The sequence below is a fragment of the Xenopus tropicalis genome, chromosome 9 (assembly GCF_000004195.4).
Source record: "Xenopus tropicalis strain Nigerian chromosome 9, UCB_Xtro_10.0, whole genome shotgun sequence".
Classification (NCBI taxonomy): domain Eukaryota; kingdom Metazoa; phylum Chordata; class Amphibia; order Anura; family Pipidae; genus Xenopus; species Xenopus tropicalis.
The window spans coordinates 81,634,314-81,658,285 of record NC_030685.2 but is presented as its reverse complement, the minus strand read 5'-3'; the positions used below and the strand labels follow the sequence as shown (position 1 = coordinate 81,658,285).

Sequence of the window (23,972 nt, the reverse complement as noted above, 5' to 3'; positions counted from 1 at the left end):
TCAATATTCCATCCCTTTCTGAGAGAGAAGAAAGACTTTCATTCGGGCAAAATGAGATATTTCACAACCCATCGATAATTTAGTTGAAGTTCTTTGAAATACCGTGGAAATGGTGGGATTCAAGTAAAACGTTCCCACTTCAAGAACATTCTCATTACTACGCTGACAACTGATTTCTATATCCCTCAGACTTTGAGAGAAAATCTTAAATCCTTAAGGTGGCCATACACGTTAGGATACGCTTGCTTGGCGATGTCGCCAAGCGAGCAGATCTTCTCCCGATATCCACACTTACGGGTGGGCGATATCGGGGGAATTTAGGCTAATTCGGTCATTTGGCCCTGGGGCCAAATGATTGAATTAAAACAACAGTAATGGGCACAGTCGGTTCGGGGACCGCATCGGCTCGTTGATGTGGTCCCGAACCGACTTCGCCCATTACCATCGTTTTTTTATTCGATCCGACTAAATTTTTTAACCTGCCAGATCGAGATCTTCCCGATTTCAGGCCAGATATCGGTCGGGCAGGCACATCGTTAGTGCCCATACATGGGCCAATAAGCAGCCGAATCAGCAGCTAGAATCAGCCCCTGTATGGCCACCTTTAGACATACGAGTTTCCTACCTCCTAGTTGAAATACATGGACATTTTTGCTTCTTTAACTGCTTTATAAATAGATCCTGTAATCAGAATGATCTTAATTCTGTACTCTGATTGCTTTAAATGGGTTTTATGGGAAGCGAGACTGGCTGTATTGTTCCCCTAATCGTTCTATTTAGGCTGCGCGGCACAGTGATACTGACCAGGTATTGCCCTATGAGCTTGGAATCAATACATCGATCGGCACTTGTGTCTGAAATATATAAATAGAGGCCAATCGATAACACGGAGGCAGCGCGTTCCTTTCTGACTAAGTGGGCGTAATTAGTAAACTGCAAAATTTCAATGACTAATTGGTTTCTCCCGCTAACGGACAAGGGTCACTGCAATTGGGATGAACGTGTTTTATTTACCAGCTGAAGGGCTTGGGTAAAGCAGATGTGCCCAATTGGGTGGAGCGTTTCTTGCTGACGTCCAGACTATGAGCCCCGCAGCCAGATAGAACATATCCCTCTGTATCAAAGTCTCGTTTATTCGAGAGATCCCCTTTAAATTGTGACTGTTGTGATGTCAGCGCTGACTTTCCCAGAGCCAATGAGCTCTCCTGGCTTCTGTCCCCTCCTTCCGTGTCTGAGAAAACGGCATTTCAGCTTTTGGAGGTGACAGTTAATCTAGTTATTCAGCCTGACGACATAACCATATACAGTAGGAAGTCACATTAGTCATGTGATCTGCCAGACTGTACAGACGTGGGTATTTAGCCAATGGGGTAATTGCTTTAACCAGGGGGCTTCAGGAAGTGAAATTGGCTGCTAACGGCTTACACACAGCGATGAGCGAATCTGTCCCCTTTTGCTTCAGTGAAAAATTAGTGAAACGCATTGAAGCCAATAGGCGACTTTTTTACGTGCAACTTTTTTTCTTACTCGAAATACATTAAAGTCAATGGACTGTTTTTTGTGGCAACTTTTTTGTCTCAGCGACATTTTTCTTGGCGACTATTTTGTCTTGGTGACTTTTTCACCCAGGGGGCGGTTTTTCTCACTCCAAGTGTATTAAAGTCAATGGGTGTTTTTTTGTGGTGACTTTTTTGTCTCAGTGACATTTTTCTGGGCAACTTTTTTGCCAATTGGCGTTTTTTCTCACTCCAAATGCATGAAAGTCAATGGGCGTTTTTTTGTGACGATTTTTTTGTCTTAGCAACATTTTTCTTGGCAACTTTTTTGTCTTGGTGACTCTTCTGTCAATGGGCGCTTAAAGTCAATGACAACTTTTTTGTCTCAGCGACAATTTTCTTTGCGACTTTTTTGCCAATAGGCTTTTTTTTCTCACTCCAAATGCACTAAAGTCGATGGACTTTTTTTTTGTGGCAACTTTTTTGTCTCAGCGAAATTTTTTTTGTCTACTTTTTTGTCTTGGCGACTTTTTTGCCAATGGCCATTTTTTCCTCACTCCAAATGCATTAAAGCAAAGGGCATTTGTTTTAGCAACTTTTTTTTGTCTCAGCGACATTTTTCTTGGCGACTTTTTTCCCAAAGGGCTTTTTTTCTCTCGCTCCAAATGCACTAAATTCCTTGGACTTTTTTTTTTGTGGCGACTTTTTTGCCTCAGCGATATTTTTCTTGGTGACTTTTTTGTCTTGGTGACTCTTTTGCCAATGGCCTTTTTTTCCTCACTTCGAATGCATTAAAGTCAATGGGTGTTTTTTTTCTTGCCGACTTTTTTGTCTCTGCGACTTTTTTGTTAGTGGGAGTTTTTTCTTACTCCAAATGCATTAAATGCGATTGGCTTTTTTTTGCAGCAGCATTTTTGTCTCAGCCATTTTTTTCTTGGCGACTTTTTTGTCTTGGCGACTTTTTAATACATGGATAGTGAAAAAATCCGCTCATCGCTAACTACACATATCCATTGCCTGATGGCTCAGTGTTCCACTACTCATGTCTTATAGAAGGTCTATTTACCTGTTAGGTTAGATATCTGGCCAAAAAAAATCGAATATATGGCCAATGTTTAAATGTATATCGATATTATGTCTGTTATTAAAAACCAAAACATCTTCATGTTGCAGGTGGAAAAGCATGTCCCCCCAGCCAGGCATTATATGAATATCGCTTGTGTAATGAGCATCCCTGCTCAGCATTTTACTGGGAGAGCACCCCCTGGGGCACCTGTTCTGCAGACCCGTTACTAACAGCATTAAATACTTCCGTCAGTTGGAAAGAGGACAACGCGTGTGGCGCGGGGATACAGTCCCGGAAGGTCTTCTGTGTCAAAAGCTCTGTTGGCCATGTCACCAGCAAAAGGTAAGATAATATATAAAATAAAGTGACAGAGGTGCCAAGGGGTTCAAATAATAATAATTACTGCCTCCTCCCAATCCCACAATTCCCTGCTGCACACGTGATGCCAATAAGGAAAGGCACATACCAGTGCAATGCATTGTGGGTTATGTAGTTCCTGCATGCTGTCTGTAAGCTGTGGAGAAGTTGTTACAATGTGTAACATCAATGTTTTAGTCCCTCCTCCCCTGCCAGGATTTCAAATGATGCAGAAAGAGAAGAACTGTTTTGCATCTGGATTTCAGCATATAAACATGGGATTTATTCCTACTTTTTGAAGGAACAGATTACAGTTATAGGGATATTATGAGCTAAGGAGCATGTATAGACACCAATACATTTGTGAATAGCGTCAACTTGTGCTCCATTTTGCTTGTAATATAGATCTTTGTGGTACTATTGTGTTTGTAAATGAGCTTTTATATCAGGCATTAGTAACTTATGTATCTAGGGCCCACCTAGGAACCCTGATATGTAGGACCTACCAATGAACCCTGATATCTAGGGCCCACCAAGGAACCTGATATCTAGGGCCCACCAAGGAACCTGATATGTAGGGCCCACCAAGGAACCTGATATCTAGGGCCCACCAAGGAACCTGATATCTAGGGCCCACCAAGGAACCTGATATCTAGGACCCACCAAGGAACCTGATATCTAGGGCCCACCAAGGAACCTGATATCTAGGGCCCACCAAGAAACCCTGATATCTAGGGCCCACCAAGGAACCTGATATCTAGGGCCCACCAAGGAACCTGATATCTAGGTCCCACCAAGAAACCCTGATATGTAGGGCCCACCAAGGAACCTGATATCTAGGGCCCACCAGGGAACCTGATATCTAGGTCCCACCAAGAAACCCTGATATGTAGGGCCCACCAAGGAACCTGATATCTAGGACCCACCAAGGAACCTGATATCTAGGGCCCACCAAGGAACCTGATATCTAGGACCCACCAAGAAACCTGATATCTAGGGCCCACCAAGAAACCCTGATATGTAGGGCCCACCAGGGAACCTGACAACTAAGGCCCAGCAAGGAACCCTGATATCTAGGCCCCACCAGGGAACAATTGTGTTTGTAAATGAGCTTTTATATCAGGCATTAGTAACCTATGGGTCAGGACCCGCAAATGGGGACCCCCTGTTATTTAGACTGGGTCACTGATCACTAGTGATGAGTAAATCACTGGGGTCTATGGGCTTTTTTTCATGGCAAAACCTGGCCTTTCCCTTTAAAAAGGGTTTTAGAATCGCTGCTCTGTTACATCTTTGTGTATGCACAGAACATTCCGTCTCAACATCTGTGATAATAAATACATGCATGAGTGCCATATTGCTGGGAAACAGAGCTGGCCGGTCTCTTGGGGAGCAGTAGGGGGATTGCTGATTGGTTGCTTTGAGACACAGCAATGCACTGTACCTGCTGAAGGCTGCTAATTGGCCAATTAACTCAAGCACTTGCCTAGGTAGAATAATCAGCATTCAGTAGACCACCAAGTCCTTTGCTGCGGTGCTTACTGCAATACACAGGGAATGGGTGCTCGCTGCACACAATACTTTACTGTCTATTTAAGGCCACATAAAAGGATGACAAATATTACTTATTCCAGGGGTCCATTTTCTCCTTAATGTTTAATATCATGCTTGTTTGGTTGTTTGTAAATGAGCCTTCCACAAAATGATTAAATTGCTCATGCAGATAAAATCACCGCGGAAAGAACGAGCTCGCCGCTTTCATAAGGGCGCCACTGAACTCTAAACGCTCCATCACGGGCCGCGGCCGCCTTCTACATGTAATGACTTTAGATTACAGCAATTTCTCCGGCAGAAGAAGAAAGCAAAGGCAGACGGGCTGAATTGCAGGCTATTTTGCTCTTGGAAACCTAAATAGAGAGTTAAAACATCCGGAGCTGCGGTGAATTCGGTTATATTGGGAGCAGCAGGGAAAATGTGCTTCTGTGCCGGTGTGGGACTGGGTCTTCTGGGGCTTCTGGGGCCCACCAAGGAACATGATATCTAGGGCCCACCAAGAAACCTGATATCTAGGGCCCACCAAGGAACCTGATATCTAGGGCCCACCAAGGAACCTGATATCTAGGGCCCACCAAGGAACCTGATATCTAGGGCCCACCAAGAAACCTGATATCTAGGGCCCACCAAGGAACATGATATCTAGGGCCCACCAAGGAACATGATATCTTGGGCCCACCAAGGAACCTGATATCTAGGGCCCACCAAGGAACATGATATCTAGGGCCCACCAAGGAACCTGATATCTAGGGCCCACCAAGGAACATGATATCTAGGGCCCACCAAGGAACCTGATATCTAGGGCCCACCAAGGAACATGATATCTAGGGCCCACCAAGGAACCTGATATCTAGGGCCCACCAAGAAACCTGATATCTAGGGCCCACCAAGAAACCTGATATCTAGGGCCCACCAAGGAACCTGATATCTAGGCCCACCAAGGAACCTGATATCTAGGGCCCACCAAGGAATATGATATCTAGGGCCCACCAAGAAACCTAATATCTAGGACCCACCAAGGAACCTGATATCTAGGGCCCACCAAGGAATATGATATCTAGGGCCCACCAAGAAACCTGATATCTAGGACCCACCAAGGAACCTGATATCTAGGACCCACCAAGGAACCTGATATCTAGGGCCCACCAAGGAACCTGATATCTAGGGCCCACCAAGGAACATGAAATCTAAGGCCCACCAAGGAACCTGATATCTAGGACCCACCAAGGAACCTGATATCTAGGGCCCACCAAGGAACCTGATATCTAGGGCCCACCAAGGAACATGATATCTAGGGCCCACCAAGAAACCTGATATCTAGGGCCCACCAAGAAACCTGATATCTAGGGCCCACCAAGGAACCTGATATCTAGGGCCCACCAAGGAACCTGATATCTAGGCCCACCAAGGAACCTGATATCTAGGGCCCACCAAGGAATATGATATCTAGGGCCCACCAAGAAACCTGATATCTAGGCCTACCAAGGAACCTGATATCTAGGGCCCACCAAGAAACCTGATATCTAGGGCCCACCAAGAAACCTGATAGCTAGGGCCCACCAAGGAACCTGATATCTAGGGCCCACCAGGGAACCTGATATCTAGGGCCCACCAAGGAACCTGATATCTAGGTCCCACCAAGGAACCTGATATCTAGGGCCCACCAAGGAACCTGATATCTAGGGCCCACCAAGAAACCTGATATCTAGGGCCCACGCTATACGCCATTACATTTAAAATGCACTAAATAGTATCTGTATTACACAGCACAATGGTAGACATAAGAGAGCTGATGGCATTTGTTATGCAGTTGGGCGCCTCGGGGTAAGGGCCCACTGAGACACTTTGTGGTATCCTGACCAGCCAGTCCAACCTTGCAGTATTGTCGCCATTAACATGGTGCAGAAATATAGAACCTTGTGTAGAATTTATCACAGTGTGTAACTTTAGTCCTAGTGGACTTCAAGTCCATGGTGGAGTAGACACATAGACACATATCCGTAACAGTGAGGAGCAGACCCTATGTATTCTGCACATAAACGATTGCTGCCATTTTGCTTCTTGCTCAGTATAATTTAATAGGTTACAAATTAGGGGCGTGAATTCATTTCCGGCGTTTCACTCCTTATATTTGTCGAGGGGGAAATCGGCGCTGTGTGTGCAACGATTAAGGTAATTGCTGTGTCTGTGGGAAGGAAACGTTACCGTCCCTCGAATGATTCCTTATTGCCACATAGAGAATTACAGTAATAAAGGAGGTGACAGGCTTTTCTGTGTTTATTGAGTTAAAGCTGCGGTACAACAGGCTTAGCCGTAAGTGCTCGGGCATTGAAAGAGGTGGCAATTATGCCACAATTTTATCAATTGAATTTAATGATAGAGAGACTTTTCCTCTAGTTCCAGATTAAGAATGTCCAACCTGCAGCCCCCTGTTGTTCTTCAACATAAACCCAGCACAAATTAATTCTACCTTGTAAAGTGCCACTTTATTCCTGCCGAATTGGACTTACTACATGGGAATACAATTATGGGGCTGTTCCTGCTGAATTGTGCTTAGTACAGGGGAATCCCTATGTGCCATAGTTTTATGGTATCTCTCTGTACAGGCTATGAGCAAACTTAGGGGGCTGTTCCTGCTGAATTGTGCTTAGTACAGGGGAATCCCTATGTGCCATAGTTTTATGGTATCTCTCTGTACAGGCTATGGGCAAACTTAGGGGGCTGTTCCTGTTGAATTGTGCTTAGTACAGGGGAATCCCTATGTGCCATAGTTTTATGGTATCTCTCTGTACAGGCTATGAGCAAACTTAGGGGGCTGTTCCTGCTGAATTGTGCTTAGTACAGGGGAATCCCTATGTGCCATAGTTTTATGGTATCTCTCTGTACAGGCTATGAGCAAACTTAGGGGGCTGTTCCTGCTGAATTGTGCTTAGTACAGGGGAATCCCTATGCTGCCATAGTTTTATGGTATCTCTCTGTACAGGCTATGAGCAAACTTAGGGGGCTGTTCCTGCTGAATTGTACTTAGTACAGGGAAATCCCTATGCTGCCATAGTTTTATGGTATCTCTCTGTACAGGCTATGAGCAAACTTAGGGGGCTGTTCCTGCTGAATTGAGCTTAGTACAGGGGAATCCCTATGCTGCCATAGTTTTATGGTATCTGTCTGTACAGGCTATGAGCAAACTTAGGGGGCTGTTCCTGCTGAATTGTGCTTAGTACAGGGGAATCCCTATGCTGCCATAGTTTCTATTAGAATACTAAAATTTTATGACCCCTTTCTACTGACTTTACCAGCCATGTTATGCTTTGACTGCTAGACTGTGCCATTCTCTGACTCCCTTTCATGGAAATATAATACATTGTAACATGGGACCAAAGAGGCAAATCATCCCCAGTGCAGCATTTTTCTAATGAGTATTATTTAATGGGCGCTACGTCTATTTCCAGTCCTGAGAACTAAAGTAGGTTCATAAATAAAAGACAATTGTAATGTTCAGTTCCCTTGGTTGGAGCTACAGCCGAGCACCTTTCATGGAACCTGAATACACAGTTTCAAGGCTACTGGTATAATAATAATAGTAATAATGATTGGAAACCACGGGAGGGATTAGATTAAAGGGAATGAAAGCAGAATGGATGAGAAGATAAGGGATGGGAGGGTAATGTGTGGCTCATTCAGTGGTTTAAGGGGACATAAACCTTTATAAACATCTTCTAATGATCCTACTGTGGCCCTTCCTATGCAGGGCAGGCGGCCTGTGCTTAACCCTATAGGCTATGGCCCTATAGACACAAGGATACCCTGGGGCTACCACTGTGGCCCTTCCTCTGCAAGGCAGGCGGCCCATGCTTAACCCTATAGCCTATGGCCCTATAGACGCAATGATACCCTGGGGCTACTACTGTGGCCCTTCCTCTGCAAGGCAAGTAGCCCATGCTTAACCCTATAGCCTATGGCCCTATAGACGCAATGATACCCTGGGGCTACTGCAGCAGGAATATGGCTGTAATTCCAGGGCTGCATCAGTAGGTGTAATTAAGGTTGCCTCTTGGTGGGTATTTTACTGGCAAGGCCAGGGCTGGTATTACAAATTTAGTAGCAATGTACTTGCTGGTAAATTTATATTAACTGGTGAATTCGGCCTCAGAATCCTCTGTTCCACCCACAGATCACACCTTTATAGCCTTCGTACTTATCAAATCCTCTTCGGATTCCATGCTGGATGATGCAACTCCGCCCCTTGATGTTGTTGCTCCGCCTGTGATATCAAAACCCTGCCCAATTGTGTCATGATCCCCCGCCCAGCTGGTATAGATATTATAAAAAGATGGCAACTCTTGATGCAACAGACTGAGCCCTATTACTTGCTTTTCTCCTTCTCCCCCCCCCCCCCCATCTTTCTCTGCCCTAAATGTTCCATCTAAGCATGTCCTAATCTCAAGCAGATACTCGGCTTGACTTTTCCCTTCTTGTCCTTCCAATAAAGTCTTCCCGCTTGGCTTATTACCATCCCCGCCGCTGCCTTTCTATTCCCTCTGACTCACGTATTTACTCACCGTATTGCTCCCCTCCTCACCTCTGCTTCTAATTCAGTTCTCCCGGTGTCAGTCCTTCTGTTCCAGCATTCATTCCTCCCTGCCTTCTTCCCACACTCCCTTCCACTAATATGGATTACTGTCATTTCTCTGACTAAGAGTAATAATGTAGCGCTGGAGCCTCCTCGCTCGCCTGCTTGGAATGAAATGCGTTGCCCCCAGTTTCCCCACCTTGTGCCTCTTACTCATCGAATGCACCGAGCAGGAAAGGAGAAAATCTCAGTCCAAAACAAATCCAGCCAAAAAAAGTCACTGACTAACTAAGAGGTTAGAGAGCTGAAAGCAGCAAGTAGTGCTCTGGCTATTATGTTAGACATCTGCCCACTCCAGCCTTTATAGATTACATTTTTGCCTAACTAACTATAATAGGAACATTTTTTATTTTGCACAGTCTATTTTACCCAATTTAATTTTTTCACTGAACTGTTTCTTTAAAAGTCATCTACTATTACAGAAGCTCTGATTAGTGATTAGCGAATCTGTCCCGCTTTGCTTCACCATAAAATTCACGAAACGGCAAGAAAATTTTTCGAAACAGCGAAAAATGTGCGAAACGCATTTGTCACGTAATTTTTTCTTTTTCATCTTTTTTGTTGCCTGCGTCCTTTTTTGGTCGCCCGCGTGTTTTTATGTGACCACGCCCCTTTTAAACATGACCACGCCCATTTTATGCAGGCACGCCCAGTTTTGACGCGACCGCACCCAATTTGACACACAAGTAAATTTTTTGACGCACAATTAATTTTTTTTCTTCTGTGGTGAATTTTCACTGAAGTTTCGCCAATGGCGAAATGCGGAAATTCACTCATCACTAGCTCTGATGTATGGGGCAACCATGTAGGGCTCTAGGGCCGGGTGTGCATAGCAGATAGCAGGTGGGAGGTGGCTTCACTCTATACATTATACAGGTAGGGGCAGTTTACAGCGGGTCTTATATTTTTTTACTCTACAGTTCCCCCATTTTAGATTTAAAAGTTCATTATTTGACGCTTTGTGATGTTGCTCTCAGTGCCCCCAAACCAGGGAGTTATTTTTGAATTCCTGACTTGGGGGCAAGTTTTGGTTGAATAAAAACAAGATTTCCTACCAAATAAAGCCCCTGTAAGCTGATAGTGTGCATAGAGGCCCCTAATAGCCAATCACAGCCCTTATTTGGCTCCTCCATGAACTTTTATGGTGCTTGTGTTGCTCCCCAAGTCTTTTTACATTTGACTGTGGCTCATGAGTAAGAAAGCTTGGGGATCCCTGCTTTAAACCCTTATGAGTATGAATCTAGACTCAGTTGTGTTTTTCAATCCTTTATTTCCAGATGCCCCGAGGCTACAAGACCTGAAACAATCCGCCCCTGTCTCCTCTCCTGCAAAAGAGACTGTAAGGTCACACTTTTTAGTGAATGGACCCCTTGCCCGACATCGTGCCTGCTGGGTAAGTGCCTATTACATGGGCAAATGGCTACTTTAAAGGGGAACCTGTCACTCAGACTTAAAAAAACTGTATAATAATAAAAGCACTTTCCCATACCCATTATAAAGGCAAAATAACAGCTGTCAATCATCTATTGCCTGCCCCGCCTCTATGCCTAAGGACCTTCCGTTCATTTCCCCCTCCCTCCTCACCATCTAATTGTGTAACCAGTGAATGGGCATGGGCATCAGGTCCCCCATTCTGGCACATAAACAAGATTTGGGGGTGATACAAAGCTTTGCCTTAATAACAGTTTTCACAAAATGGCGCCGGCCTGCTGGCTGTGACTGTGTAATTCCAAGCCTGAAGGAAACCGGATTTATATTATTTATATAGTGTAAGTGAAGTTTATTTTGTTTGACAAACACAATAGAAAAGAATTTGGAATTGTATCTTAGGGTGACAGGTCCCCTTTAATAACTGAGAATCCTGAGTATTGTAGCTATGGCTTTTAAAGAATGCGGGGGCTTTTATTATTGCAGTAAGTAGGATCTAAGGGTTAAATCCATCTCACAGCCAGACCTGTCCGTGGCACCTCGGTTCCTCCGCAGCTGCTATGGAAATGCTTGCGCTATGCGATAGTCACCTCGAGACACAAATGGACATTACGGAATGATGAAAGGGAGCGAGAAGTTCACAAGAATTGAAATGGGGAATAATTAGAGCCTAAGACAAAAGAGGAGAGCAGCTAAAAGAAAATTAGGGGGCAGCGATCGCTATTGTCATTGAGAGCCTCGCTGAAGTCTGTCATTATGCAGAAAACCTATCTGAGCGGCGCAGGCAATAAGATTAGGCATCTCGGGCTGGGGGAGAAGCATTTAAATCCCACGCACAATGCATTAGCCATGGACAAGGACTAGGTAGGCAAAATAACTATAACTGAGCTTAATTACAGCTCATACCAGTGATTTATGGGCTGTTATAGGAGCAGACAATCCAGCTAGAAAAACATGGGGGCACCCAGGCACTCTGAAGAATTCCACAAGGGAATATATGTTTAAAAAACATAGTTACATAGTTACATAGAGTTGAAAAAAGACCAGAGTCCATCAAGTTCAACCCTTCCAAGTAAACCCAGCACACCTAACCCACACCTACCAATCTATACACTCACATACATAAACTATATATACAACCACTAATACTAACTGTAGATACTAGTATCACAATAGCCTTGGGTACTATTCTTGTTCAAGAACTCATCCAGGCCCCTCTTATAGGCATTAACAGAATCTGCCATTACCACATCTCTAGGAAGGGCATTCCCCAACCTCACTGCCCTCACCGTGAGGAACCCCCTACCCAACATCCCCCGGCAGGGCATTCCCCAACCTCACTGCCCTCACCGTGAGGAACCCCCTACCCAACATCCCCCGGCAGGGCATTCCCCAACTCCCTCACTGCCCTCACCGTGAGGAACCCCCTACCCAACATCCCCCGGCAGGGCATTCCCCAACACCCTCACTGCCCTCACCGTGAGGAACCCCCTACCCAACATCCCCCGGCAGGGCATTCCCCAACACCCTCACTGCCCTCACCGTGAGGAACCCCCTACCCAACATCCCCCGGCAGGGCATTCCCCAACCCCCTCACTGCCCTCACCGTGAGGAACCCCCTACCCAACATCCCCCGGCAGGGCATTCCCCAACCCCCTCACTGCCCTCACCGTGAAAAACCACCTACGCTGCTTCAAATGGAAAAAAGTTCAACATCTCTGATGACCCCAGAGATGTTTCTTCAATAAAACATATTTTTACTTTCATTTTGTGACTTTTGCGGAATTCTTCACAGTGCCGGGGTGCCCCCATGTTTTTCTAGATCAGTGGTTCTCAACCTGTGGGTCGGGATCCCTTTGGGGACAGCCAAAGACCACAAGGAGTTCTACAGAATCTATGGGGCACTATGTCAGACAGTCCTACTTGATGTAAGACAGTCATGCTTGGTCTTCAACTAGCCTTTTTACTCTGCTTGACCAAAGGGTACAATATTATATGGACAGCTTGTACCAGTTCTAGTAACCCAGCGGTTCTCAACCTTTGGGCCGGGACCCCTTTGGGGGTTGAACAACCCTTTCACAGGGGTCGCCTAAGACCATCGCAAAACACATATTCCCGATGGTCTTAGGAATAATTTTATGGTTGGAGGTCACCACAACATGAGGAACTGTATTAAAGGGCCGGGGCATTAGGAAGGTTGAGAACCATTGTTCTAGATGGATTGGAGCTAAGGGTCTGGGGCTGGTACACCTGGACCAATTGGTGAGTGTTTAACCACAGTGGTTTCCTCTGCCCTGTCTGCCATTTTGACTTTAGTCAAGTTTAGTCAAGGACATTGTAAAAAACAGAGGCACTTGCATACAGTCATGGTCCACCATAAGCAAATAACATTTCGTCATGCTGAGGGGTCACAATAAAGTGGCCCAGTTGTGCCATCATTTTCATAATTAATCGAGATAGGGTTATAACCCACAGATAATTTTGGGTGCCTGTTCCCCTTTCATCTCCAATAATACAATATGGCTACCTTTATGATGGTGATATGGTGGTCTGAGGAGAAGACATTACAACTGTGGATGAAAGTGTTTGAGCCTAGTCTTCTGTGCATTGACTTGAAATGTAATTCAAAACTTGTAATTAGTTTTGTACAAATTTCATCAATTAAGGTAATTAATTTTGTACAAATTTCATCAATTAAGGTAATTAATTTTGTACAAATTTCATCAATTAAGGTATGGTTAAAACCTACAGAATATTCTGTGTGCATGCAAGTGCCTCTGTTTTTTACAATGTCCTTGACTAAAGGTCCCCATACACGTGAAGATCCGCTCACTTGGTGAGGTCGATAAGCGAGCGGATCTTCTCCCAATATCTCCACCTATGGGTGGGCGATATCGGGGAAAATGTAGGCTAATTCGATCGTATTTCGATTTAATTATAACGACGCCAATGGGGCAGTCGGTTCAGGGAACGCATCAACGAGCCAACACGGTCCCTGTTCCGACTAAATCTTTTAACCTGCCCGATCGATATCTGGCCAATTTCAGGTCGTGTATGCCCCTCATTCCTGCCCCTACACGGGCCAATAAGCTGCCGAATCGGTCCATGAGACCGATATCAGCAGCTAGAATCGGCCCGTGTATGGGGACCTTTAGGCAAAACTCAGGTCTGTACAGATTCAGCCTAGAGCCTGACAAGGCAGCATGTTGTCATGGGAAAATAAATCCATAAAGGGGTACTGGTGTTGGGAAGTAGTGCTCCAAGACACAATAAGTGGCCAATGTCAGACCATTATCTTCCATCATTTCTTCAGTCCAGAACCGGTAAAACCCATGATTTACTATGGGAGTGTGAAAACTTTCAAATGGGTTTTCTGATGGAGCGGTTCCTCCCCACAGACCCAAAGCCCCATTGGTAGGTTATTGGGCTCCCTATCACGTACACAGTCCCTAGTGAGGAACATGGACTATAAACTCCTCTGGAAGGGACTGATATGAATGTTGAACAATCTCTGTAAAGTGCTCTTTAATATACAAACACTTTATAAATAATGGCCAATAAAAGCCTTTATTCCCTCCCAGTACAGATGGCTGCCTTTGCTGAGAGTGTTACCTTACCCCTGACTATTTCATTTTTTACATTTGGAAAGCAGATTTCTGAAGTTTTTTTTTCAACCATCTGCAATTTTTATTGGAACATCAGCGCCGGAATAAATTAACACTAATTCAGCTCGTAATGATGTGTTCGTTTACATTTATGAAATAAAACCCATAAGTCAGGCATATTCTATTCCAACACCTGCTACTCAGAACGAGAACAATTATTATTTTTGTATCCCCGTTGTGGAATTGAATTGTTTTTTTTATCTTTCAGGGTGAGGAACATGAGCAGAATAAACTTAAATTCTGTTTGAGAAATGAATCTCAACAGTTTCTAGGGCATCGCCAACTTGGTCTTGCTTTATTGACTTATATCGGATGTTGGCTAATCAGGTGACCAGCAACTGCTACTTGGTGATTGGGTTACTACAGTGGTTCTCAACCTTCCTAATGCCGCGACCCTTTAATACAGATCTTCATGTTGTGGTGACCCCCAACCATAAAATGATTCCTAAGACCATCGGAAACGTGTTTTCCGATGGTCTTAGGCAACCCCTGTGAAAGGGTCGTTCAACCCCCAAAGGGGTCCCGACCCACAGGTTGAGAACCGCTGGGTTACTAGAACTGGTACAAGCTGTCCAGCTATTATTGTACTCTCTGGTCAAGTGGAGTAAAGCAGTTATTAGAAGACCAAGCATGACTGTCTTTAGTAGCAATGGGCCAATGTCAAAACAAGTACATCAAGTAGGACAAATAGTCAAATAGTGCCCCATAGCTTCTGTAGAACTCCTTGTGGTCTTTGGCTGTTATTGGGTCCAAGTAGGACTGTCCAACATAGTGCCCCATAGCTTCTGTAGAACTCCTTGTGGTCTTTGGCTGTTATTGGGTCCAAGTAGGACTGTCCAACATAGTGCCCCCTAGCTTCTGTAGAACTCCTTGTGGTCTTTTGCTTTTGGCTGTCATGGGGTCCAAGTAGGACTGTCCAACATAGTGCCCCCTAGCTTCTGTAGAACTTCTTGTGGTCTTTGGCTTTTGGCTGTCATGGGGTCCAAGTAGGCCTGTCCGACATAGTGCTCCATAGCTTCTGTAGAACTCCTTGTGGTCTTTGGCTGTTATTGGGTCCAAGTAGGACTGTCCGACATAGTGCCCCATAGCTTCTGTAGAACTCCTTGTGGTCTTTGGCTGTCTTTGGGTCCAAGTAGGACTGTCCGACATAGTGCCCCATAGCTTCTGCAGAACTCCTTGTGGTCTTTGGCTGTCATTGGGTCCAAGTAGGACTGTCCGACATAGTGCCCCATAGCTTCTGTAGAACTCCTTGTGGTCTTTGGCTGTCTTTGGGTCCAAGTAGGACTGTCCGACATAGTGCCCCATAGCTTCTGTAGAACTCCTTGTAGTCTTTGGCTGTCATTGGGTCCAAGTAGGACTGTCCGACATAGTGCCCCATAGCTTCTGTAGAACTCCTTGTGGTCTTTGGCTGTCATTGGTTGCTATGGGCTGTACTTCAACAACCCAATGAATGGAGTTACCCCCATTTATTCTTCCTCAAATGGTACTTAGTAGGCACATTGATCGACCTCCCATCCCAAAATGAAGGTGGTACATGCAGAAGAGATGAAGATGGCTGGGGACCTACACACAAATATATTGCTGGGCAGTAATGTTGCAATGTGCGTCTGCAGTAATAATATATAGAGGAATGTATTCTCCTGCTCACAATAACTTTATGTGAATAATATTTTAGGCAATGCCACCTCTGTGAAGCAGTCCCGATACAGAACAGTGATCCTAGATGCTGCGTATGGAGGGCAGGAATGCCCAGATACCCTCTACGAGGAGAGAGAGTGTGAAGATCTCCCCATATGCCTAAACTACAGGTAAAGTTTTTTCTTTTGCTTGCACCTTGAGCACTCGGGCCTTTTTTAAAAAGAATAGCCGTAACGTCACAGGGTGGGGCTGTCATGTCATTGGGGTGGGGCTATGACATGATGATCAATGTTACTGAGTCCTGCCAGGTTTTCCTAATTTGGGAAACCGGGCACGAGGTTTTGACCCGGGCAGCCCTTTCCGAAAACCGGGCTGTCCGGGTCAAAACCGGATAGGTGGCAACCGTAATGCACGCTCAAGTACAGGAACGTTCATGCACAGGCACACTCGGGGGGGGGGGGGGGGGTTTGATAGGCAAGGCTGGCCGGGTTGCCTAAGGCGCCCATTCAGCTTGGCCTGGCACAGGGCATATGCCAAATCCATTATTTTTAGATTTGTTTGAATTTCAAGACCAAAACCAATGTTAAAATGCTTAATCTGTGAAGGACAATTCTTGTTTTCTTTGTCCATCACGTGAGATTTTAGACGTAACTGAACCCTACCAACTGTGCTGGAATTGGGCTAAACCACCCCAAGACTTTATTCTAAAGCCTATTTTATTTGACATTTTCATTAGAGAACAATGATGCTTTCAGTGTTGCCTTTCATGAGGGCAAGTTCACGCAAGACTTTTTATTCTGTGAACAAACTGCAAGCTGAGGTTTCGGACATAACTGAATCCTACCAACTGTGCTGGGATTGGGCTGAACCCCCCCCCCAAGACTTTATTCTGAAGCTCATTTTATTTGAGTTTTTCATTTGATAAAGATGATACTTTGAGTGTTGCCTTTCATGAGGGCGAGTTCATTCGAGAACCTAAGGAAGATACAATGATATGATGTACCTAATTATACACTCATTTATAGATATATCTATAGAACCTGAGAAGCAACCTTAAGCATTTTAAAATACCTCAATGATAATATGGAGGAAAATACATTAATAAATAAAAAAAAAAAACGACTCGAGGAAGTGTTCTATTTCTCTCTTCACCTCCCCCTCCCTATTCCTTTGGAGACTAAAGGTAAGGGAAAACATTTCAAAGAAATCACTTAAAAGCACCCAAAACCAAGCTTCTAAAGCTGATAGTTCAAGGCACTTGCAGGAAAGGGATAAGTATCTCGAACGACTCGGCTCTCTGCAATCAACATGAGAAAGAAAACGGAGATGAGGAGAACTGAGATGTCGCGTTGAGTGCCAAGGCTCTGCTGGTGGAAGGAACTGGCAGTTGTTTGAAGGGGGATGTGAACTTCCCACAAGAGTTCTTATAGCTGTGGATGTGGGATCCTTTGTCTGGAAGTCTTTAGACTTAACATTTAGATGGTTTCTTCTGTATGGCCTTCTAATGGTCTAGTGGACTTGGCGTTGAGTAGAGCTGAGGCTTTAGTTTTAACCAGGCTTCATAAATGCATAAAGAGATAACTCTGACGTCACATTTCTTACAAAGCACACCACAGAACATCTTGTCCAAGTGTATTTTTCAGTATATGATGTAAGATGAAGATCTGTTTCAATGAAGGGATATGGTGAGTCCCCAGAGAACAATGTCTAGATCAGTGATCCCCAAGCAGTAGCTCAGGAACATGTTGCTCACCACCACAATTTCTTGCTTGGAGGCAAGTTTTGGACACAGTTACTCCTAGCAGAGCCTCTTACAGGCTAGCAGTCTACATGGGGCTACCAAATAGCCAATCACTGTCCTTATTTGGCACCCCCAAAGAACTTTTTTCATGCTCACGAGTAAAAGAGGTTGATGACCCCTGGTCTAGATAAAGCTTGTTCCATGTTTATTTGCAGCTTTGATGGACACGACTGGTTCTCTTGCTAGCAATCAGTCAGTCGCACCATTTACACAAAATCCACACCATTCTGAAAAGATAATGTACAGGTTACATCACAAAACCAGCACCGATGACATCACAGCGATTCCAGTTATTACAGAACCCAGTTTGGGAAAAAATACATATAATGGGTCATTCATAACCCTGAGGAGCACAAGTACAAGAACACTACGGGGCGCTCATTTGCACTTGCACCCCCCGGGGGTTATGAATGACCCCTAATGTGTCAATGATTGTTTTTGAAAAATGTATGGAAAATGTTACCATCTCATTGTTTCTCAACTTATCATGGTTCATTGTACAGGTATGGGATCCCTTATCTGGAACCCATTATCCAGAAAGCTCCGAATTACGGAAAGCCTGTCTCCCATAGACTCCATTTTAATCAAATAATTCGGAATTTTAAAACTGATTTCCTTTTTCTCTGTAATAATAAAACAGTACCTGTACTTGATCCCAACTAAGATATAATTACCCCTTATTGGGGCAGAACAGCCCTATTGGGTTTATTTAATGGTTAAATGATTCCCTTTTCTCTGTAATAATAAAACAGTACCTGTACTTGATCCCAACTAAGATATAATTACCCCTTATTGGGGGCAGAACAGCCCTATTGGGTTTATTTAATGGTTAAATGATTCCCTTTTCTCTGTAATAATAAAACAGTACCTGTACTTGATCCCAACTAAGATATAATTAATCCTTATTGGGGGCAAAACAATCCTATTGGGTTTAGTTAATGTTTTATTGATTTTTTAGTAGACTTAAAGAATGGAGATCCAAATTACGGAAAGACCCCTTATCCGGAATACCCTTGGTCCCAAGGATTCTGGATAAAGAGTCCTATAGCTGTACTGGTTTTTTAACAGACAAAACTATGAAAATCGTGTAAAATATCATCTTATAAACAGTGCTCAATGATGTCATCAGTTATAATCGGTTCTTAGTGACGTTATTTGTCACATGACTCACTTGAACTGTGTAAAAAATAATGTTCCCCCTGTTGTAAAATATGAGAATTAGGGATGCACCGAATCCCGGATTCGGTTTGGGATTCGGCCAAATCCTGGATTTTTTTTAAGGATTCAGTTTTGGCCAATCTGCGGTCCCGGCTGAACCGAATCGAATCCTAATTAGCATTACCATATGTTAATTAGGATCTGGATTCGGTTCGGGATTCGGCCAAATCCTTCAGAGTGGGTCCCGGGGGTTCAGCCGAACCCAAAAAAGTGGGTTTGGTGCATCCCTAATGAGAATATAATAAGTTCCTATGTTCTCTAATCCTGATTTTAAAATTTACCATCAACAGCTGGAAAACAAACCAATGGAGTCCATGCGTGCTCGTTCCTGAGTCTGTGAGACAGGGAATTGTGGGAGGCAGCGAGTCATGTGGCACAGGTCTACAGTCCACAGGTAAGTCTTTCTATACATGTTTAGCTTCTTAGACATCAACAAGGTAAGGAAAGAAGTACCAGTCCTGTGCTTCACCCATTATTGGCTCCGTGGGTTACAAGCCCTGTGTATTGAGTATTTGATTACGTTTTCCTTAAGAACCAATACTGGATAAGAAGTAAAATACTAGAAGTGGTCCACAACTGTGTCCTAAAATCCTAAAAGTACATGTTTCCCCATAACACTTACAGACCAATGAGTCAGCGTAGAGCTTCTCACCATGACCACAATGTAGGAACCATTGGAGACTTTCTGCTATTTTGATGTTTGCTACTTGGGAGCAGTTGTTGGTGCTGCCCTTTTGGGGTATTAGTTGGACTATCGATTCTAATCTCCAATAAATTGGTGTTCTGTATAAATCAGAATCAGAGATGTCAAATAGTGATGAGCGAATCTGTTCCGCTTCGCTTCGCCGAAAAATTCGCGAATCTTTGAAAAGATCCGCGAATCTTTGAAAAGATCCGCGAAACGGCGAAAAATTCGCGAAACGGCGAAAATGTCGTGCGACAAAAAAAATTGTCGCCCGCGGCTATTATTTTGTCGCGCGGCTATTGTTTCGTCTCCCGCGGCTATTGTTTCGTCGTGCGGCTATTATTTCGTCGCCCGCGACTATTATTATGTCGCCCGTGACTATTCTTTTTTGACGCCAGCGACAATTTTTGGACGTGCGGCGAATTTTTCCGCGGCGAAATTTTTCATCCGTTTCGCGAAACAATCCGCCAATGGCGAAACGCGGAAATCCATGCCTGGCGAAACTTTTCGCCCATCACTAATGTCAAATCCTAATGGTGAAGTACCAGTAGGATAACTATATGATTGCCTTTCAAAGGTCCCCTCCAGTGAAGATCAATGGGTTTGTTTACTAAGATCTTTGCTTTTGATTTCTAACTTATAGGTGACTGCTCAAATCTACTTGCTGATAGGTTGCTATGGGCAACATCAACGGTCATATTTCTCTCCAGTCTTAGTAAACATGCCCCCCAAGTACCCCAATCTGGGCTGGAGACCACTTAAATTACACACAGAAGTAATGTAGGCCATACACCTACGGGTGGGCGATATCGGGATAATCCAGGCTAATTCGATCGTTTGGCCCTGGGGTATAGGCAAAGTCGGTCCGGGGACCGAGCTGATTTGGTCTCAGATCCAACTAGATTATTTAACCTGCCTGATTGATATCAGGCCGATTTCAGGCCAGATAACGGTCGGGCAGGCCCGTCGGTAGTGCCCATACACGGCCGATTAGCTGCCGAATCAGTCTAATCAACCGATATCGGCAGCTAGAATCAGCCCGTGTATGGGGACCTTTAGCTAGAACTTGATCAGCCAATTGGCCAGTCAATAAAAAGAGCAAATAATATTAATTAGGAGAAAATAAGCCATAAAGGGATTTTTCTACGGAAAGCACTGGGGGTCATTTATAAAGTTAGCACAGTGCACATTTTTTCCCGCAAATGGTTGTTTTGAGCATGTTTTCCCCTAAACGCTTACATTTTGCACTGATTTTGGGTTTGAAAGGGTTATTCATTCTTACAGAGACACTATGGCTGTAGTTAAACAGGTGAGAAGCTTCTCTGGAGCGAGATTTCTGTGGCACCACGGAAGTTAAAAGGAGGTTATTTGTGTCACTCCATAAAGTGGTGCATTAGAATTTTCTGAATGTTCGGTGCAACATGTCTGGCGCGTTGGTTAGGAAGGCGGAATACTTGACAGCTTATCCAAGCGCAGGTACTTATTATTTTCCTTGATGGAGACTCAAGCACAATTTCTGCTACCGACGCAGGGAACCGAGCGGCCCTTTCATCCACGTTGCTTGTCACATTCTCAGACAAGGGACTAATTTTTTTGCCAGTTTCAAGACGAAGGAAGATTTGCGTCTTTCCCCGGCTGCCATTTGTGCCGGCTTTGTGATCTCTCGGATCAGTGTGAAGTGACCCTATCCGCTTCCCTGTCACCGTAAGGAGAGGAAATTCCAGAGAGCAGTTTAGTGCAATTAGTCTGTCTGTGTTACTTCAGTATTCTGCACCCTGCCCGGCACCCATTAGGCCTACACCATGGCCCTACCAGTCAGATATATCCGTGCTAATATGGGATTCAATTTATGGTCCAAACGTGTTTCATACAGTAAATTACCAACAATATTGTGTGTTAGTTTTTATTCATTTTTTGCACAAGCTCCACCTGTGTGTTATTTGCATGGAATTCCCATTTGCTTTTCCTGAAAGCTTAGCTTGGGGGTCAAATAAAGTGGGATTTGGGGATAAGGACTTAGGGGAAGATTTGGGGTGAGTGCTTATTTGTGCCCTGGGTACCCCTGGAACTATAGCAGGGTGACTGTTACCCCAATGTTTCTATATATCTGTAACCTTGTTATGGGCTAAGGGGGCCCAGCCTGAAGGCCAGTTAGGGGGGGATTTGGGGTGAGTGCTTATTTGTGCCCTGGGTACCCCTGGAACTATAGCGGGGTGACTGTTACCCCAATGTTTCTATATATCTGTAACCTTGTTATGGGCTAAGGGGGCCCAGCCTGAAGGCCAGTTAGGGGGGATTTGGGGTGAGTGATTATTTGTGCCCTGGGTACCCCTGGAACTATAGCAGGGTGACTGTTACCCCAATGTTTCTATATATCTGTAACCTTGTTATGGGTTAAGGGGGCCCAGCCTGAAGGCCAGTTAGGGGGGGATTTGGGGTGAGTGCTTATTTGTGCCCTGGGTACCCCTGGAACTATAGCAGGGTGACTGTTACCCCAATGTTTCTATATATCTGTAACCTTGTTATGGGCTAAGGGGGCCCAGCCTGAAGGCCAGTTAGGGGGGGATTTGGGGTGAGTGCTTATTTGTGCCCTGGGTACCCCTGGAACTATAGCAGGGTGACTGGGTATAAATGCGGAGTGCTGAGAGTAATGCTATGTTGCTATTATTTTATATAAACAACATTTAAAAGCAGATTTTTGCATAGTTTTGCTCTATTTAGGTGCCTATTGAACCCAAACGGCCGGGGTATATAAATAGTAGCTGGAGCTTAATGAAGAATAAGAGGCTGCTGGAGCTGTGACTGCAGTGCGGTCAAGCGTGGCTCAATTGGCTTTCACTTTACTGCCTCACCCCAGGGATGCCAGGATTTGTGAGATGCTCTGCACATTAGCACTTAACACCCCGGCATCAGTTTGATGGAACGGAAAGCTCTAACCATATAAATGGTCATGTTGACTTAATGGGGGGAAAAACACAGGTTGTGTGTCACTTTTAAATGTGAGAAATAGCACTCCCATGGTTATGGAGCTCGTTCATTGAATGCTACAATGAGGCAGAAACGTGAAATCCATTGTGATAAGAGCCGAGGAGCGTGACTCCTTCTATGCAGGTAAATCATTCCAGGTAACGCGTCTGTTGTAAAGCAGAATATATCATTACTGTTATCCATGTGCTAAAAATAAAATACATGCAGTCATTTATAGTTTTACACCAATATTACTATTATTATTATTATTATGCTTTATTTATAGAGCAGCAAAATATACTGCACATTTATAGAGCGATACTTCATGCCCAGGAATCCATGGTCCCTATTACAGTAGGGTTAATTAATCTGCTGCTCCGTGCCCAATAGGGTTGCCACCCAGCCGCTATTTTACTGGGCTAGCCGGTAAAACACCTGCCAAGGCCGGGCAGCGTTGGACTGGGCTGTCGGGGTACTGGGAAAAAACCTGGTGAGCCCCGGTGGCCCAGATCTGGTCCCCCCCCAGGGCACTCCCACGATCCGCCCTCTCTCTCCCCCAACATGCTGCAGGTAAGTTTCTTTTAGGAGCGTTTGGGGAGGGGGCGGAGGTGGTTGGGGGAGTGAAGGTGGTGGGGGCCATTGAGGGGTGCAGGGGCCCCTGAGGCAGAAGCCCTGGTGGGCCCTGCACCCCCCAGTCCGACCCTGAGGCCGGGGCTAGTATTACAAATATACCTGCAAATATACCCTGGCCCGCCCACTCAATCCTCCAAGAACCTGCCCCAGCCTTACCCTTCCTCTTCCTTCTTTTCCTTCCCCGATTCTCCTTGCAACATCCGTGATGTCATATCCCCACCCCTTTTGTTACGCCCTGCCCCCTCCTACATCACAACCTGCCCCTTTTGTTTTTCACCCCCCCACTAGACCGCAAATTCATATTAAAAAGTTGGCAACTCTAGTGCCCACCCTCTCATGTTCTCTGCCCCCATCGCTTGCTCTCAAGCAGAAGAGCGCCCGGGGTGCGGGGGATTCCCTACAGCAGGGACCCCCAACCTTTTATACCCGGGAGCCACATTTAAATGGAAAAAGTGTTTGGGAGCAACACAAGCAATGGAAAAGGTGACCCCCCCCAATTGAAAGATGCAGAAGAGGAATAATAATAATTCAAAAAAAAAATTATAAAAATAAATAATAAGGACCAATTGCAAAGTTGTTAGAAGTAGAACATTCCATAACAGGTGAACCAACCCTTAATGCATAGACCATGGTGATTGGCTGAATGCACAGAAAGGGTTAAAGATTTCATCCTGCATTAGAACTTTTTAACCCCAAAATAGGATACAACTTAGGTGCCCAGCTGGCCGACGCCATAATGCCTTCACTCATGTCCTGCGAGCTTGGGATTAAAGGCAACAGTAACATGCACTGAATTCATCATTTTTGGATTCAACCAAAAATGCATTTGGGGCG

The 23,972-nt window shown here is 44.8% G+C and overlaps 1 protein-coding gene across 2 annotated transcripts in view; it reads left to right on the top strand.

The window, feature by feature from the left end:
* Positions 1 to 23,972, top strand: part of thsd7b (thrombospondin type 1 domain containing 7B) — a 267,106-nt gene that overhangs the window by 151,343 nt on the left and 91,791 nt on the right. For both annotated transcript variants that reach the window (XM_004912730.3, XM_002933951.4), the window contains exons 10-13: positions 2,670 to 2,904; positions 10,381 to 10,496; positions 15,872 to 16,004; positions 19,144 to 19,247. In XM_004912730.3, coding sequence (XP_004912787.2) covers positions 2,670 to 2,904; positions 10,381 to 10,496; positions 15,872 to 16,004; positions 19,144 to 19,247 — 588 coding nt within the window. The remainder of the gene's footprint in view (positions 1 to 2,669; positions 2,905 to 10,380; positions 10,497 to 15,871; positions 16,005 to 19,143; positions 19,248 to 23,972) is intronic.